Genomic DNA, 16,595 nt, shown 5'->3' on the forward strand with positions numbered 1-16,595 from the left:
TGAGATGGCACAGGAAATCAACTGGTGAGAGGGCTGAGCATTCTAATGTGCTTACTTGCTCTACTTATAAAGTCACTAGTGCCACTCCTGTGGTAACCTATTTATTCATTGGCCCATTCATGGATTAATCCATTTATGAAGGTAGAACCCTTACAATCTAATCACCTCTGAAAGGCTTCACCTTTCAAATTTCATAGTCAGATATTCTACTTTCTTAATACTGATATAATGGGGATTAAACTTTAATATGAGTTTGGTGGACATTCAAACTACAGCAGACTATAAAGATCATTTTTTTGGGGGGGGAGGTAATAACTTTCTTAGAGGAAGAGACTTGTCCAAGGTAGTAGCTGAGAAACAATTAGAAACTATATTTCCTCTCTCAAGTCACTGCTGCTTTTTGGAGGTTTGGAGTACTCCGTAATTTTCTTAAGCATAAGTATAAAAACAATAGGGAAGAATCTTTAGAGAAGTATAACAAAATCCAGCACAAAACAATGTAAAATTTACAATGTCTGGCAAACAATAAAAAATTACTCTACATAAGAAAAAGCAGAAAGATGTGACTCATGGTGAGGAGAAACGTCAGTCAAAAGAAACGCCCAGAAATAACAAACATGATGGAATAAATACATAAGGATGTTAAAACAGTTATTATAAATATGCTTTATGTGCTCAAGGATGTAAAGGAAAATATGAACATATGAGGTGAGAAATGGAAATGTATAAAAAAAGAGCCAGTGGACTGGCTCGTTAGCTCACTTGGTTAGAGCATGGTGCTGGTAACACCAAGGTAAAGGGTTTGGATCCTCTTAGTGTCCAGCTGCCAAGAAAAACACCCCAAACCAAAACCAACAACAACTACAAGATAAAAACCAAATAGAACATATAGTGGGAATATCTCAAGTGAAAACTTCCCTGGATGGGATTTACAATTGATTACACACTGAAGTAGAAAGATTATCAATCTTAAAGACTTAGCAACACAAACTATCCAAAATGAAGCATAGAAAAAAAAAAAAGACTGGGAAAAAAATATGTCCTGTTGGGGACAATATTAGGCTGTCTAAAATAAGTGTAATTGGGAGTCACAGAGAGGGTGTATAGAAAAAATACCTGATGATACAGTAGCTAAAAATTTTCCAAATTTGATGAAAACTATAAACCTACAGATTCAAGAAGCTTAACTCCAAGCGGGATAAACACAAAGAAAACCCCATGAAGGCACATCAGAATCAAATTGCTGAAAACCAGGGATGAAAAGAAAAATCTTTAAAGCAGCCAATGGGGAAAAAGCCTCATTGCATAAAAATGAACAAAGATAAGAATCATTAGAGTTCTTATCAGAAACTGGGCAAGCCAGAATGAAGTCTTTTAAAGCGCTTAATGAAAAAAATCCTGTACCCAGCAAGAATATTTTTCAAAAATGATGAGGAAAACTTTCAAACAAATAAAACCCCTGAGAATACATTGCCAGCAGAATTTCCACTACGAGAATTGTTAAAGGAAGTACTTCAGGCAGCATTAGGGAAATTTAGATCTATCCAAAGAACTTAAGAGCTCTAGAAATTATAAATATGTGGGTAAATATAAATTACATTTTCTTATCTCTTAATTTCTTTAAAAGATAAAGCAAAACAACTGTATATTATGGAATTCATAACACGTGGAAGTAGAATGTATGCTATCAATAGCACAAAGGGTGGGAGCAAATAATTGGGAATATACTGTTGTGCAAACATTATATGTGAAGTGGTATAATATTATTTGAAAGTAGACTATGATAAATTAAAAAACTCAGATAGTAAACTGTAGAGCAATCCCCTGGGGAAAAAACACACAAAACCCAAAAGGGTATAACTAATAAACCAACATGAGATAAAGTAGAATAATAAAAAATACTCCAGAAGAAGACAGGAGAAGAGGAACAGGAACGAAGAACAAATAGAAAATAACTAATGAAATGGTAGATTTAACGTCAACATTATTGGAATTATATTAAATATAATGAACTAAACACTGGAATTAATAGCCATTGATTGTCAGGCTGGTTAAAAAATTCAAGGCCCAATTAAATGCTGTTTATAGGAAACTCACTGCAATTGTAATACACAAATAGGTTTAAAAGTAAAAGGATCAAGAAATAATTTCCCGTACAGATACTAACCAAAAGTTGGAGTGGCTATATTAATTACTATCAGACAAAGTAAACTTCAGAACAAGGGAAATTACCAGGACAAAGGGGTATTTTATAATGACAAAGGGGTCAGTTATTCAAGAAGGCATATTGTTCCTAAATGTGTATGCAACTGAAACAATCTCAAAATACACAAAGCAAACTTGACAGAACTGAAGGAAAAAGTAGAAAAATCCACAATTAGGGCCAGCCCGTGGCTCACTTGGGAGTGTGTGGTGCTAAAAACACCAAGGCAAAGGATTCGGATCACTATATTGGGATGGCCAGTTAGCTCACTTGGGAGAGTGTGGTGCTGACAACACCAAGTCAAGGGTTAAGATCCCCTTACTGGTCATCTTTATAAGAAAAAAAAAAAGAAAAATCCACAATTATAGTTGGAGATTTTTATACCCCTCTATTAATAATTGGTAGAACAGGTAGATAAAAAAAATTGTCAGAATTAGAAGATATAAACACTATTAACCTAATTGCTATTTATTGAATACGCCATCTAATAATGAGTTATTTTTTTGAAGTGCATCTGAAACATCTATCATACTCTTTTTTTTGTACACTCCTTCAGCTAAGAATGGTTTTTGCGTTTTCAAAGGATTGTTTTAAAAAAACAAAATATTAAAAAAAGGGTGAGAGACTTCATATGGCCTGCAAATCCTGAAATATTTCATATCTGGCCCTTTACAGAAAACATTTGATAACCTCTCTCATAGACATTAGACTAAGTGAAAGAAGCCTTACACAAAAGAATATATGTTGTTTTATGTGAAACTCTAGGAAAGACAAATCTAGTTTATAATGATGGAAAGCAGATCATTGGTTCACTGGGAGTGTGGGGAGGATAGACAGAAAAGGGTCACAGGGAACCTTTGGGGCCATGGTGGTTGCATGTGTACGCACATTTGTCAAAACTTGTAAGATGAGCTCTTGCAAGTTGAAGATATAATTATCCATTTCAGTAGAAAAAATTAAAAACATTTCTGATCTTTCAGAATGAACATCTGTTTATGTTGAAACAACATCAAATCCCATTAAAATGGGCATAGTTACATCACTAGTTAGATATCATTGTCCACAAACAGGACAGTTTCCTTTATTATTAATTATTTTCAAGTAATGGCTGTCTCCTTGCCAGTCGTAGCACTTTTATAGCTATTACTTACTGTATACTTAGACGGTGCTCACAGAGAAAATACATGATTCTGTATGTAATGGAATCTTTAATGCATGCACACACAAACTTCAGACAGAATCGGAAAAATGGAAGAAATAAATGAAAACCATTTAGATGAGGCATGAGATCATCACTGGTAGAAACTAGCAAAATGCAGGTGCCAAAACTATACAGCTTCAAAGACAACCACATGAGGGTTGTCTTTCCCAGCACTAAGCTAATTGTGAGATGAGAGAAATCCAAACTGATCTTCATAATGTGAGGAAATATCTCATAAGTTGAAATGGGGGCATTACATGAAATGCTTTGTAAAGGTCAATTCTTATAACCTGAAACTGAATGGGCACATCTCAGTACATGAACATGTGGATGCCAGTGATTTTGGGGGGAATAACGTTTTATATTGACATATCAAACAGAATCATTAAACTTCTTTTAAACTGATCTTTATCAACAATAAGTGTCAAGGTTTATTTTGGAAATAAGTGTGGGAGTTTTAAAATTACCTCTGTAAGATGACAAGCTGGTTTGTTTTTACTTTTGTTGGAACAGTAATGAGAACAGTGGTCTGTTTTACCAGCAGGCCTATTTCTGACAAATTTGTTATTATTCTAAGACTGAATTTTTAAAAAGTTGATTTTGGTTTTTACCTTGCTCTCAAAACCAAAGGGATTTGTCATTAAGCCACTTAGGGAATTTTATAAAACTAGTTAAATTTTGGGGTGCCTCTCCAAAATAGTGTTTGGTGCTGTTGTTGAAATAAAACTTAATTTGGTGTTCCTTATGAAATAATTCAAATTAGACTTCAGCTCTTATATCTGGAGAGTTAATCAAGTTGTACTACACTTAAAATGAAAAACAATTTAGCAATCTGTAAAACTTCCTTAAACTAAGGCACAGGGATGCTTTATTTAAGTAATATATAATGTGTTTTGTTTCCTTGTAGAGAATTCACTATTGAAACTGAAGGGAAAACATTTCAGTTAACAAAAGACATGGTCAATGTGAAGAGATTCCAGAAAACACTACATGGTAAATTTTTAAAAATAATAAACAAACAGAAATCATTATTCCTTAAAGTTTTTTTAAAAAATGTTTTACAATATAACCATTTTACAGAAAATTTAAAGAGGAAAAAAAAATCCTTAATGCCACAATCATAAATTTGGTGGATATGTTTAAGATACTCGGGCATTTTTTTCTTTTTTAAACATAGTTGTACTCATACTGAAAAATGACTTATAATACTGCATTTTTATTTCCTGTGGTCTGAGATGCATATGAAGAATATCTCTGGTTAAAAACTTAAAAAAAGAAAATTTTAAGGAAAAGTCTTTTTGTTTCTTGAGTAAAAGAGGGAAGTCACCTCTCTCCCCTCTCTTTTTTGGCAAAATGACTTGTTAAAAAGTCATTTAGATCAGTGACCTTTCATGCTTTTTTAAAAGCTAAGGAAATGATTATTTTTGTAGGATAAATTCTGTGAATTGGACAGAGTATTTTGGAGCATGTGTGAGGGATGCTGATGCAGCCAGGCTTCAGTGAGCAGTGATAGAGGAAGCTGGGGCTCCTTCATGCTCTGGAGCTTTGGAGCCATCATCCTGGCAGCTGGTTCAGAGCTGTACTTCACCATTACTTGGAGATCATGGAAGGGCAGGAGAAAAGTGCCTTGATCATATTTCTAAAATATTATTCTTACTCTTTATCAGACAAAAGAAACAGCCTCTCTTTTTTTTTTCTAATTATCTCATTTCCCATAAAACATAAACCCATAAGATCACAGTCAGTTACCTTAGACCTGGAGAGTACTTAGCAGTGCTTCCTTTCCAAATAATAAGTAATAATTATTAATCTATTTCCTGTGTACATCACAGGTATAGTCTCACTCATGGGAAGAGCTGTGGGGCCCCTGGTAGAATGTCTTTGATGGACTGCTGGTCCCTGAGCAAACTCTTCTCTGAGGGCTTCCTGGCCCTGGAACCTTGGGAATAAAATGAACATAACTTGGCTCTGAACAAGTTCTCATCAAGATAACAAGCTAAAAAAATAAAACCACAAATCATGTGATACTTCTTGGGCATAGGAATTGTTTTTGTTAATTTTGTTAGCTGTGGTTGTAGATTCTTAACTCTAGCAAAGTCTTAATAAAAGATCTAGAGTTTAATGCTTTCTGGACAGGCAAGCCAGATGATTAGAGTGTAGCTTCTGTTCTTTGTAGCTTAGCAAGTAAGGAAGGAATGCTCTGGTAACTCAAGTTTCATTTTTACACTATGTAGACAAAGAAATTCGGTGAACTTTTGTTTTTTAACTCCATCTTTCTCTTTAAACATGTATTCTCTGCCCTCAAATAGGTTTTAGGAATGTTCTGATTTTTTTGTACTTATGTACAGAGACCAAAATTCATGTCGAACAGAGATATTCTTAATGCTGAGTTGGTTAGAAAGGATCTGAAACGCATTATGTGGTATTTGAGAGAATGCTATTGGATTTCTGTCTCTTGCAGTGGAAGAAGTTGTTCCAAGTGTAATTGAGCCCTCCTTTGGCCTGGGCAGGATCATGTATACGGTATTTGAACATACGTTCCACGTACGAGAGGGAGATGAACAGAGAACAGTAAGTTATCTCGTACAGTGTGCTATTCTCTTAGAGTACCAGAAAATAAAATTTACTGAAGTACATTAATAAGACTCTGAATTGACCAATTAGTTGTTATTTACTATAATATGCTAGTGATGTCAACACTAATCTTTGCTTAACTATTTATAAGCAAAGCACTTTCGTATGTTATCTTATTTGAACTTTAGGATGTATAGGTTATTCTAGAAGCCATTGTTTTAGTTGCCTGGTGCTGTCTGAGACCGAACATATTACTTTGGGGAACAATCTGTATTTCATTAATGGAAGGAAATGTACTTTCTGGATATACTCTTGTTTTCAGGAACTTGGGAAGGATAAGATGGCTCATAGAATTTGGCCAAACCACCAAACTGTATTTATGCACTGGTAGAACATTGAAGGGAACCTCTCAGACTGTATTAAATTGTCTGGGGTACTTTTGGGATAAAGATGTAAATTCCTAGGTTCAATTCCAGAAATGCTGATTCACTAGGTCTGACACCAGAGATCTGTGAGTTTTATTTTAAAGAGCCTCAGGTGATTCCAGTGTGGGAGCTTGACAGATTGTAAATTGGGCAATAGTATCTGGAACCTTCTCTAGCATTCAAGCATTGCTGAAGATAGAAGTTGCAAAGTTTTATTCTTTAGCTTTAAAGTAAAAGAAAAAAAAAGTTGATGAGTCGTTGTGAGCTCTCACACATTTTCTCTGACACATCTGGATCACTGCCTTCCACTTATCTCCTCATTCTGCCTCACTTCACCTTTCTCCCCTCCCCTCCCCTCCCTTCTGCCTGCAGGAATTATACTCCTTTAATTTCTAGACACGGATTTCCAGAAAAACCAATCCGAAGAATGGCTAGAAAGGGGAGGTTGTTTATGTCAAATTAATTGGAAAAAAACCCACAAACATTCTTGTGTGCTTGACAACTCTGAAGCTTGAGTGTGTACATATTGTTGGGCATCAACTCTGTGGTTCTTTCTAGGAGATTTAACCTTGAAAATGTACTGGTGAGTTCTTGACACACCAGTATTTTAAAAGGTCTGACACTATTGTAATATGTAGCTAATAACAGTATTTTACTCTTTGCCCTAAAGTTGTGTCTTCATTTCCTGACATTGAAGGAGTAGCTCTTCATTCAACAGATAGTAAGAATCTAGGCTAGGCACCAGATGTGCAGACATAAGGCTTGCTTCTTCTTGCGGAATACTGATGTACAGTACTGAATATATTCATTTTAGATGTCAAGTTTGCTTTAAGCTTTTCCTGCTTATTTTTCTAATAAAAAGGTGTTCAAAAAAATCTTTTAGGTGTTGTTTTGAATTTAACAATATTGATATAACTGGAGCTTTAAGAGAAATTTCATAAAGGCTGAACAGGAGTAAATTAGTGATAGTGTTTTATGAATTGCATTGAAATTCCCATCATGAAGAGAAATTTGATTAAGCTGTGAGAAGCCAAAAATGTTTCTAAATTATTAGCACCTAGTCCCTTAATCCATTTGCCTACAGATTTGCTGTAAAAACATTGCTAGTGAAATTAGGAAAATTATTTTTCTATAAAGGCAGGTCCCTACTTCTCTCACATTAAATAGAATTATCACAAGATGTAGGAGGGGGGGTAGAATCTGGACATTTTGTGATGTAGGCAGCAGTATTGGTAGAATACAGGGTTTACTCTTAGTGGAATATTTATCATTGACATTAAAGGTTAATTAAGCTTTGAGCGGGGTACTAAACTGGAATTTGTGTCATTCATTATTTTCGTGGGACAAATTCATTCCAACTTCTGTGTTCTTGCCTTCAAGTGGATCTTTCGTACAAATACTATTTCAGAACTGCCTTCAGCTCTCATTTTCAATCCAAAATGCTAGACTGGTTTATCTTCACAGAATATCTTTGCTTTCTTTGATTTCTGAGTTACTCAAACCTATTACAGGAACAGTTTAAAAGGGCTACACTTTCAGAATAGATATACAGAACATGTTTTTTGGTTTTGTGCTATTTCTTTTGGACGTACCTGTCTGTTTTGCTTGGTTACCAAGGCTCATAGACTCACTTCTTAAAGGACAGAGTGGGATTTGGTTTCGGCACTACCGCTTGTTTGATGATTTGGGGGAGGTTCTTCAGATGGTCCCCACAGAGAGAAGTGAGGCTTTTATGTGGGACCAAAATTTACCTTCTTATATTTATAGTAGCTTTTTTGTAACAGACTTGTGAAGTAAGCAGAGCAGGTGGTAGAGCCTCATCTTTTGGATGGAGAAACAAAGGTTTGGAGAGATGGTGCAGATTCAGAACTGAAACTAGGTGGTTCTGGTTCTCTTGTTTCTCTTCTGTTCTCTACCTTTCACATCATGTTTTCTGGCACTTTGCTAGTGAAGTTATGATTGGACGCCCCCTGAATGTTAATCTCTTTTGGTTTGGGACATTAACATTTAGATAATTTTTTCTTTTTAAACCATCTAGTTCTTCAGCTTCCCTGCTGTAGTCGCTCCATTCAAATGTTCTGTCCTCCCACTGAGCCAAAACCAGGAGTTCGTGCCATTTGTCAAGGAATTATGTAAGCAAATCCAATTGGGTAATCTTCAGGGGAATACCATCAAGTAGATTGAATTTAGAAAATGTATCATTTATTTCAGTAAAAATATAGATTGAATAAAGAATAAATCTCTTTTATCCTCTGCTCTTATTTCTGGGAGAGAGTATGCTTGCTCAGGATGTTTTATCCTAGCATTTGAATGAGTCAAGTAGGACCCAAGAGTCGTATTTAAAAATTATTTGCTTTTCGTATTGACCTTGGTGCTCATTTCATCTGGGGAACCCGAGTATGGTATAGCAACCCTTAGTGGAGCTACAGCCACCTAATCCACAGCACTGAAATGGATCCTAGTGGTCATATGGTGTGGCCCACTTGTTTCAGAGTTGGGAAATGGAAAGTGCATTGAGCTGTCCAGGGCCATACAGGTAGAGGTGGCAGAGCCTGGATCAACCTCCTCACCTTGGCTCTTAGTCCAGTGCTTGTTCCCCCGCAGCTGTATCAGATGTAGGCGTGAGTGAAGGTTTGGCCTCCAGCAAGGGATTTCTTAAACATTTGGGATTTTTCTTTCTCTTTTGATCACAACTTGTTGGTCTCTCGTCTTGGTCCCTTTTATAAGATTCCCAAGCTTGTAAGATAGCATTTAGAGGACATGGGACCTAACTCTATTATTTTGTTTTTAATTTACTTCATTTATTTTGGATAGCGGAAGCTCTGACCAGGAACGGCGTGTCTCACAAAGTAGATGATTCCTGCGGGTCAATTGGAAGACGCTATGCCAGGACTGATGAGATTGGGGTGGCTTTTGGCATCACCATTGACTTTGACACAGTGAACAAGACCCCACACACTGCCACTCTGAGGGACCGAGACTCTATGCAGCAGATAAGAGCAGAGGTACCCGGCCTTTTCTTTGGCATTTTTGGTCTTAGAAATGTGTACTGGTTCTTACTGCTTTGAGAAGGATTTTGATATATTTATTCTCCTTTTCCCTTTTTTATTTTATTTTTTCTAACTTTAATTATAGGCGTTTATCAGACAGAGCCCAGATTCCCAAATCCCCTTGGTTTAATTATGAAAATATCTCTTAGCACTTCTCTAGTATTTGATAGCAATTTAGATTGCTTTGGGCTCGTTCACTGGCAGTTTGCTTTTGCAGTTGTTTGTTTATTGGGCAAGAGAAATATCCCAAGAGGTTGTTGCCATAGTTTTATTGGCAGGCTTTTGGAGGCGTAGGCATTTTTATCTTTATATTTCCATGTGAATGTATACCTGTGTATGTATAGACTTTTCTGTTTTAATCCATTCAAAACAGTGAATAATGTTTCAGTAGTTTTACTTAATAGGAAGGGAATTATGGAGATGAGACACACAAAAGGGGAAGGAGGGATTATTAGTAAGGGAAAGGAAAGAGTGGCCATGTTAAGTGACAACTGCCTGACTAATATATTAACTTTGAGCAAATATTATTTAGAATACCTATTACGTGCTCAGCTTGATGGAGTTAGGTAACAGGGAAAAAAGAAGAGACTGCTTTCTTCCAAAAGAGTTTATAGTCTCTCTCTCTCTCTCTCTCTCTCTCTCTCTCTCTCTCTCTCTCTCTCTCTCTCTCTCTCTCTCTCTCTCTATATATATATATATATATATATATGTAGTCCATTATATATACAGTTTATAGTTTAGAGCATATATATATAGTTTAGAGTTTAGAGTTTTTTTCCAGAGGAGCTTATAGTCTAATTCAGAAGTCATGGATTTCTGGCTTCTCATTTTACAAACCAGATCTGGCTACTCTGAACCTACATTTCCATCAGGCTGTGGTTCTTAAAGTGTGGTCCCCAGACTAGTAGCATCCGTGTCACCTAGAACTTATTACATAAGCAAGATCTGCCCCCCAGACCTACTAAGTCAGAAACCAGGCTTGGAGAGGGGGCAGGTAGAACTGTTTTAACCAGACTTGCAGATGATTCTGATGCACCCGGAAGTTTGAGAACCACGGCTGTGTGGCAGCCAGTGTTTGGTTATGGTGAGGAACAGCTGGCCCCTGAGTTGGGGCTCTTCAGTTTGCAATCTCTCATAAGTGACAGGGAGATTTAGAATAGTTAGGAAAGGCTTGGTGGCAAAATTGAGTTATCCAGGATAGCAGGTGGGTGTCGTGAGCTGGAAGAGGAGCATGAACCCGGGCCTGGGAAGAGGCTGAGTGGGATTGACGAGAAACATTATGTAGGGCCAAGTTTGTAGAGGGACCCTTCATTCAGACATTGTTTTGGTACTATGTAAGGTTTCCTGAGTTTTCTCTTTTTGAAAATGTAAACAAGTTGGTTGATACTTGGACTTTTCTTTCCTCTTCCTCAGGTCTCTGAACTGCCCAGTCTAGTCCGCGACCTGGCCAATGGCAGCATCACGTGGGCTGACGTGGAGGCCAGGTATCCCCTCTTTGAAGGGCAAGAGACTGGCAAAAAGGAGACAATCGAGGAATGAGAACAATTTTGACAACTTTTGACCACTTGCACTAATAAAAAAAATAACTTATCATGTCCACTTTACAAAAAAAAAAGCATTGTGATCACTCCCAGGGACTGTATTTTATCATCAGTGGCTGCCTGATTTTACCCCCACAATTAAAGTTGAAGTTCTGAACAAACTTGTAGTTAATTTGCTCATATTTCCACATTTCTGGCAAAGCAGTTTCTCCCACTTTGAAAAGACATATTCATGGCTTAATGTTAAACACAATTAATACTTTTTAAAATTAACTTCTTTTCATTCTGGTAAAATTTACGCATCACAAAATTAGCTTGTTATAAACATACAATTCAATGATATTTAGTATATTTACAGAGTTGTACAGTAACCACCACAATCCACTTTTAGAACATTTTCATCACTCAAAAAAATGTTATGTCCATTTACTGTCACACCCCATTCCTACCTCAGCCCCAAGCCACCACTAATCTACTTTCTGTCTCTGTAAATTTGCCTTTCCTATTCTTTCTCTTTTCCTGAGAAAGTGGTGCATTATGCTGAAGAGGCAGCAGTCCCCGAGCAGGGGGAATGGCTTCTGGGAAAGGCATGCTGGTGTGGGGGCGTAGGGTCGTAAACCCCAGTGTTCCACTGGAGGGGGTGCGTTGGCAGAAGTGCCCTCTATTTTAAGGCGTGCTTGTACGTGGCTTCACTGGAAGCTCTGGAAATCGTTGAGCTCATGATGCTGGAGGAACCACATTTGTCTTGTCTGACTTAGCCGTTCTTAGCCATCACAATGTCTTGATTCTAGCCTACTAGGTTTTGGCTTAGCTTTTAAGGCACATTACTTCTATTATATTTTTGTACAGAACACTCAAAAGACGTATGCTTATTTGGAAGGAGAAAGTTCAAGGATGTGTGAATTTGAGCAGCTGTTTATTTTCAGAGTTAGGAAGTGCCTAATGTCCTGACTTCCTGCCATACAAAATTGGGTAAGGGAGGGGTGATCTCGAGAATGTTTTCTTTTTTCTTGGATACTAAAAGCAATTGAAGTTGTGATTTCTTAGATGCAAAGTAAGGATCCCCCAGAGATTCTCTTATTTTTATCCATTTCCAATGATGCCCACCACCACAGTGCTGTACAGAGTAGATATTCAGTAAATAGTCTTTGGATGAGTCTTGAATTTTTGAAAAAACCTCTTGGGGAAGAAAGCCCTATACTGAATTTTATTTCTCTTCTGTCTGGTGCTTTTCTAAGAAGTTATTATTAAATTAGAAGGAACTGGATTCTAAATAAACTGAGTTTTCATTTTCTGGGGATTCCTGTCACCTAAAATTCCTTATAATATAGCTCTCAGCTGGGCATCTATTCCAGTTTTTCACATTGTGGAGTTTGTCCGCACTTTTTCTCATTAATTTACTTTCTTTTACAGTGAAAACGACAATCACTACAACCTCAGACATTGTTATGAGCTCATTAATAGGGAAAGATATATTAAACACAGTGAGATTTACCTACTTTGGGTCACAGAGGGATTGGAACTGAAGCTCTCTTCACTTTTCACTGGCAGAAACATTTGTCATGAGCTAAGGCTGGGCATTAAATCTGCCCTCCCTTTCTGTGGTCCTCCCCGTCAGTGGCGGTGCATGATTTCTCCTAAGAGGACACCTGCTGTCTCTGAAGTGATGGATTGCTTGAGTGGGCAAGGTGAGCCAGGCAGCAGAGCTTGCTGGTTCCCTTTCTGCAATGTTTGCTTGATTCTCAGCATAAGCAGGTGAAGAACTTTTTTAAACGAAGAGTCTTTTCATACATGAGAGTGCAGAGTGCATGTACACACACAAGCACCTCTATTTAAGCCCAATGTCCATTTAAAGTCCGGGCATTTCTGGCTTGATATTCTGTGAAGCCCCTTTTTACTATTAATGTATTTGTATGTATCTGACTGGGCTAGCTAAATGAGCTAGATAAGTAACACCTCTCAGAGATGTTATCCCTGTTCCTCACTCTCCCCCAAAAATAGTGATTGGGGAGGGTCAGATTCTAAAATTTACCTTATGTTGAGATTCAGGTCATTCAGTTAAATATTATGTGGAATTATGTCTAGAGAAGGAGTCTGTGCCTGGCTTCTGCAGGAGTGTAGAACCTTAATATTGCCGAACAGCTCATAATGGAAAAATACTGAATATAGATGGATGTTCCAGAAAAGGAATTTATCACCAAGTCATAAATGACCTTATTAATTTCATGAAATGGTACTAGAGATGTCAGATGTCCAAACTTCTTTATGATAAGAATTTGCAAAATTCTTTTGTTCAATAAATCACTTGAGGGCCGAGCCCGTGGCGCACTCGGGAGAGTGCGGCGCTGGGAGCGCGGCGACGCTCCCACCGCGGGTTCGGATCCTATATAGGACTGGCCGGTGCACTCACTGGCTGAGTGCCGGTCACGAAAAAGACCAAAAAAAAAAAAAAAAAAAAAAAATCACTTGAAATAGATTCATTCTAGATCTTATTTACTGTTCCCTTAACCATTATAACCTCAGGGTAATGGCAGTGACTGTCTTTAGTCAGTGGAATCTAAGTGGATGGGTGAATAAGCTTGTGTACCCCAAAATTCACCTCTTACTGCCTGTTCAACAATTCTTGGTTATTGGGCTGCCTCTAAGCAGTAACTGTGTTAAGACCATGTGGATGGAATTAACATCTCCGAAAATTGAGATATGATCTGGAAGCTTCACCAGGGATTGCCTGAGAGGAGCGGCCTGTGGCTCTGTCCTCCTGCCAAAGACTCCTTCCCTCTTGTTGGTGACCTGCTCCCCTCTTAGTTGGCTGGCTTATCTTCCTTGTGTGGCAAAGGACACACCTTTTAAACCTGTTGGCATTAGTAAAAGATGTTAGGGCAGTGGTTCTCAACCCTGGCTGCACAGTAGAATCACTTAAGCTTTTAAAAAACACTCCTGTCTGGACCCTACCTTACACCAATTTAATGAGTTTTTCTAGGCTGTGGCCTGGGCATCAGGTTTTTTTGTAAGTACCCTAGGAGAACTACTACTACAAGGGATACCTCAGCTCAAGCCGTAAAAAGCCTCCACCCCATGGAGGGGGAACAGTCTTCTGAATGGGGAAGAGTTTCTTCTGGTAGTAGGTACCAAGTTATCAACATCCACATTTCCAGCAAAGATGAATTTGCCAGGAATTGTTTTTGTGTTACTCCACTGAGATGACCAAATGTGCTGTTATACACCCCAGACATCTTCATAGCTTAGGCCCCACTTCCTGTGCAGCAGTGCTGCGGATGGACTCCTCTCCTCTGCCCACAAGCCCAGCCTATTCTGTTTCTCAGAGACTAAAGGCCCATTTGTTGGGTGCCTACTATGAACCAGGCTGTGTTCTAAGAGGGTTCATATGTATTATCTCTTAACCTTTACATAATTTAGGGATCTTTATTGTCCTTTTACATAAAAGGAAAAGGAAGTGGAACTTTTTCAGGTTCCTGGGCCAGTAGGGGCAGAACCAATTTTGAGCCAAGTTCAGAGTAGACGATCGTATCACACTCCACTGCCGTCTGTGTTTTGCTACCTTTTGTGATTAGGGGTGATGACTTGAGAAAGAAATGCCTTTAAGGGTCTAATAAAGTCTTCCCTCTGAAAAGAACAGTGCTATAGGCTACTCAACCTTGGAGAATGAGGAGATCCACATGTTCTCTGATAGCAGTGGGAACTTAGCTTCTCAAATGTAGGGAAGGCTTGAGCTCTTGAGATCAAAAGGACTGACCTGGCACTGAGCTGCTTAGCTGCTGTCTTGCAGGCATGGGGTTGGCTTTGTGGCTAACTGGACAGACTCCTAGAGAAGCTGGCTAACCTACTCCCCTGTTCTTGTCACTGCCCTAACCGTACCTGGGCCATACTCAGGTGCTTATTATAAGGGTTAAAAAGTTTGTGGCATTGGGGAATGTTTACTTGCGTATAATCTTGTGTTACAACTCAAGACTTTTCCTTCCTGTCCCACACTTTTGGTAAGAGCCAGGGTAGGAAGTCTAGTTTTCCTAATTTACTTCAGGCCATGGTTTACTTCAAGAAAAGCTGTATCTGTAGACCCCTCCTTGAGGAAGGTATTGCTAATACTAGAGAGAAAAATGAGAGAATGTGGAGGAAAGCTACTAGTAGTCCTATTGTCAGATTACAGAAATGATACATTCTGTCTCTGATGCCGGATTCTGTCCTCAACCACTAATTTTGCTTAGTGTTCTGTCTGGCTAAATTCTTCCTCTCTCTCATGCATGTGAGTGCATGTATGTGTGCACACACACAACACACACACACACGCACACACGCACGCACACACGCACGCACACGCCCCTGGCCCTTGCCTATCTTACTACTTCATCTCTTGTTCACTGTTCAACATTAGCACATTTTTAAAAAAAAGTTTTATTGAATCAAAATCGATTATACATATTTTTGGGGTTCAACATTGAGATATGTTGATCAAATCAATATTAGTAGCATATATATTGTTACAAATCATAATTATTCTTTATGTCCCTTGTCCAATCTCTCCCTATCCCCCTCTCCCCGTTAATTGCCCTAGATTTCTTCTCTCCTGAAAGAATAATGGTTACTCTGTTGAGTTGTTGCCTAGATGATCTGTCCAATGCTGAGAGGTGTGCTCAGGTCCCCCAATATTATAGAGCAGATGCTTCTTCTGTCACTCTGGAATGGGCTTTGTGGAGAGAGACATCCTCTTCTTTTCTTTATCTCTGCTGGTGACTCTCCTTGTGTCAATGCACTCCAGTGGCTGGTGGACAATCTGCATGGTCGTTGTGACATCTAGCCACTTTTGCAGCAGCCGTGGTTACTGTGGTGGATGTGGTGAGCCACCCACATGGAGGTGATGTTTTTGGCATGCTCCTTGGTGCTGGCAGTGTGCCCAGTTGTTGAGAGTGTCTGGTCCCTGGCTCCGTGCCTTGGGTTGCTGGGCAGGCCCCCAGGTGCTGGTGCGGTATGCCTGGTTGTGGGAGGGGGGTCTGGTCCCCTTCTTCATGCCTTGGGTCCCTGGGTGGGCCCCAAGGTGCTGGTGGTGTGAGTAGTTGTGGATGGGGGTCTGTTCCCTGGCTCCATGCCTCATGTCCCCTGGCAGGCCCCAAGGTGCTGGTGATGTACCTGGGCTGGAACTAATTTTTTGTCCTTTTCTTACTTCTAAAACGGGGGAACTTCCTGTGGGAACAAGTACTTGAGCTGTGTGGTTGAGCTAAGTTGCTGCTTTGCTGCTGTTTCCCTAGGGAAGGCTTTTTGTGCAGCTCAGGGTTTAATGGTTGACCTTATAGGTACTTCCAACTCTCCAGAGACCCGGTGCACCTGGGTTGTGTAGAAACTCTCATCTGGGGCTGAGTTTTTTTATATCAAACTCCACCCCATGCAATTCTGCATTCCCAACCAGTCTCTTCTCAGTGGCCCTGTGCTGATTGGGGGGTGGGTCAGCTATCCTTGCTGTGTGCCAGTGTTCTCCCGGTGGGCCTGTCTCCCCCACCACCCATGCTGCAAACACTTCCCATGGGACAGGCCCTGCGGGTGGCCACTTGCGATGACTCACCGGCCTCTGAATAGCTCCCCTTTTTCAGC

The 16,595-nt window shown here is 39.1% G+C and overlaps 1 protein-coding gene across 1 annotated transcript in view; it reads left to right on the forward strand.

Moving 5' to 3' along the window:
* Positions 1-11,155, forward strand: part of GARS1 (glycyl-tRNA synthetase 1) — a 41,496-nt gene extending 30,341 nt beyond the window's left edge. Inside the window, exons 13-17 of the mRNA XM_063099434.1 lie at positions 4,312-4,397; positions 5,866-5,975; positions 8,442-8,535; positions 9,218-9,408; positions 10,867-11,155. Coding sequence (XP_062955504.1) covers positions 4,312-4,397; positions 5,866-5,975; positions 8,442-8,535; positions 9,218-9,408; positions 10,867-10,992 — 607 coding nt within the window. The 3' untranslated portion in view covers positions 10,993-11,155. The remainder of the gene's footprint in view (positions 1-4,311; positions 4,398-5,865; positions 5,976-8,441; positions 8,536-9,217; positions 9,409-10,866) is intronic.
* The last annotated feature ends 5,440 nt before the right edge of the window (positions 11,156-16,595 follow it).

The sequence above is a fragment of the Cynocephalus volans genome, chromosome 6 (genome assembly GCF_027409185.1).
Source record: "Cynocephalus volans isolate mCynVol1 chromosome 6, mCynVol1.pri, whole genome shotgun sequence".
Taxonomy (NCBI): Eukaryota; Metazoa; Chordata; class Mammalia; order Dermoptera; family Cynocephalidae; genus Cynocephalus; species Cynocephalus volans.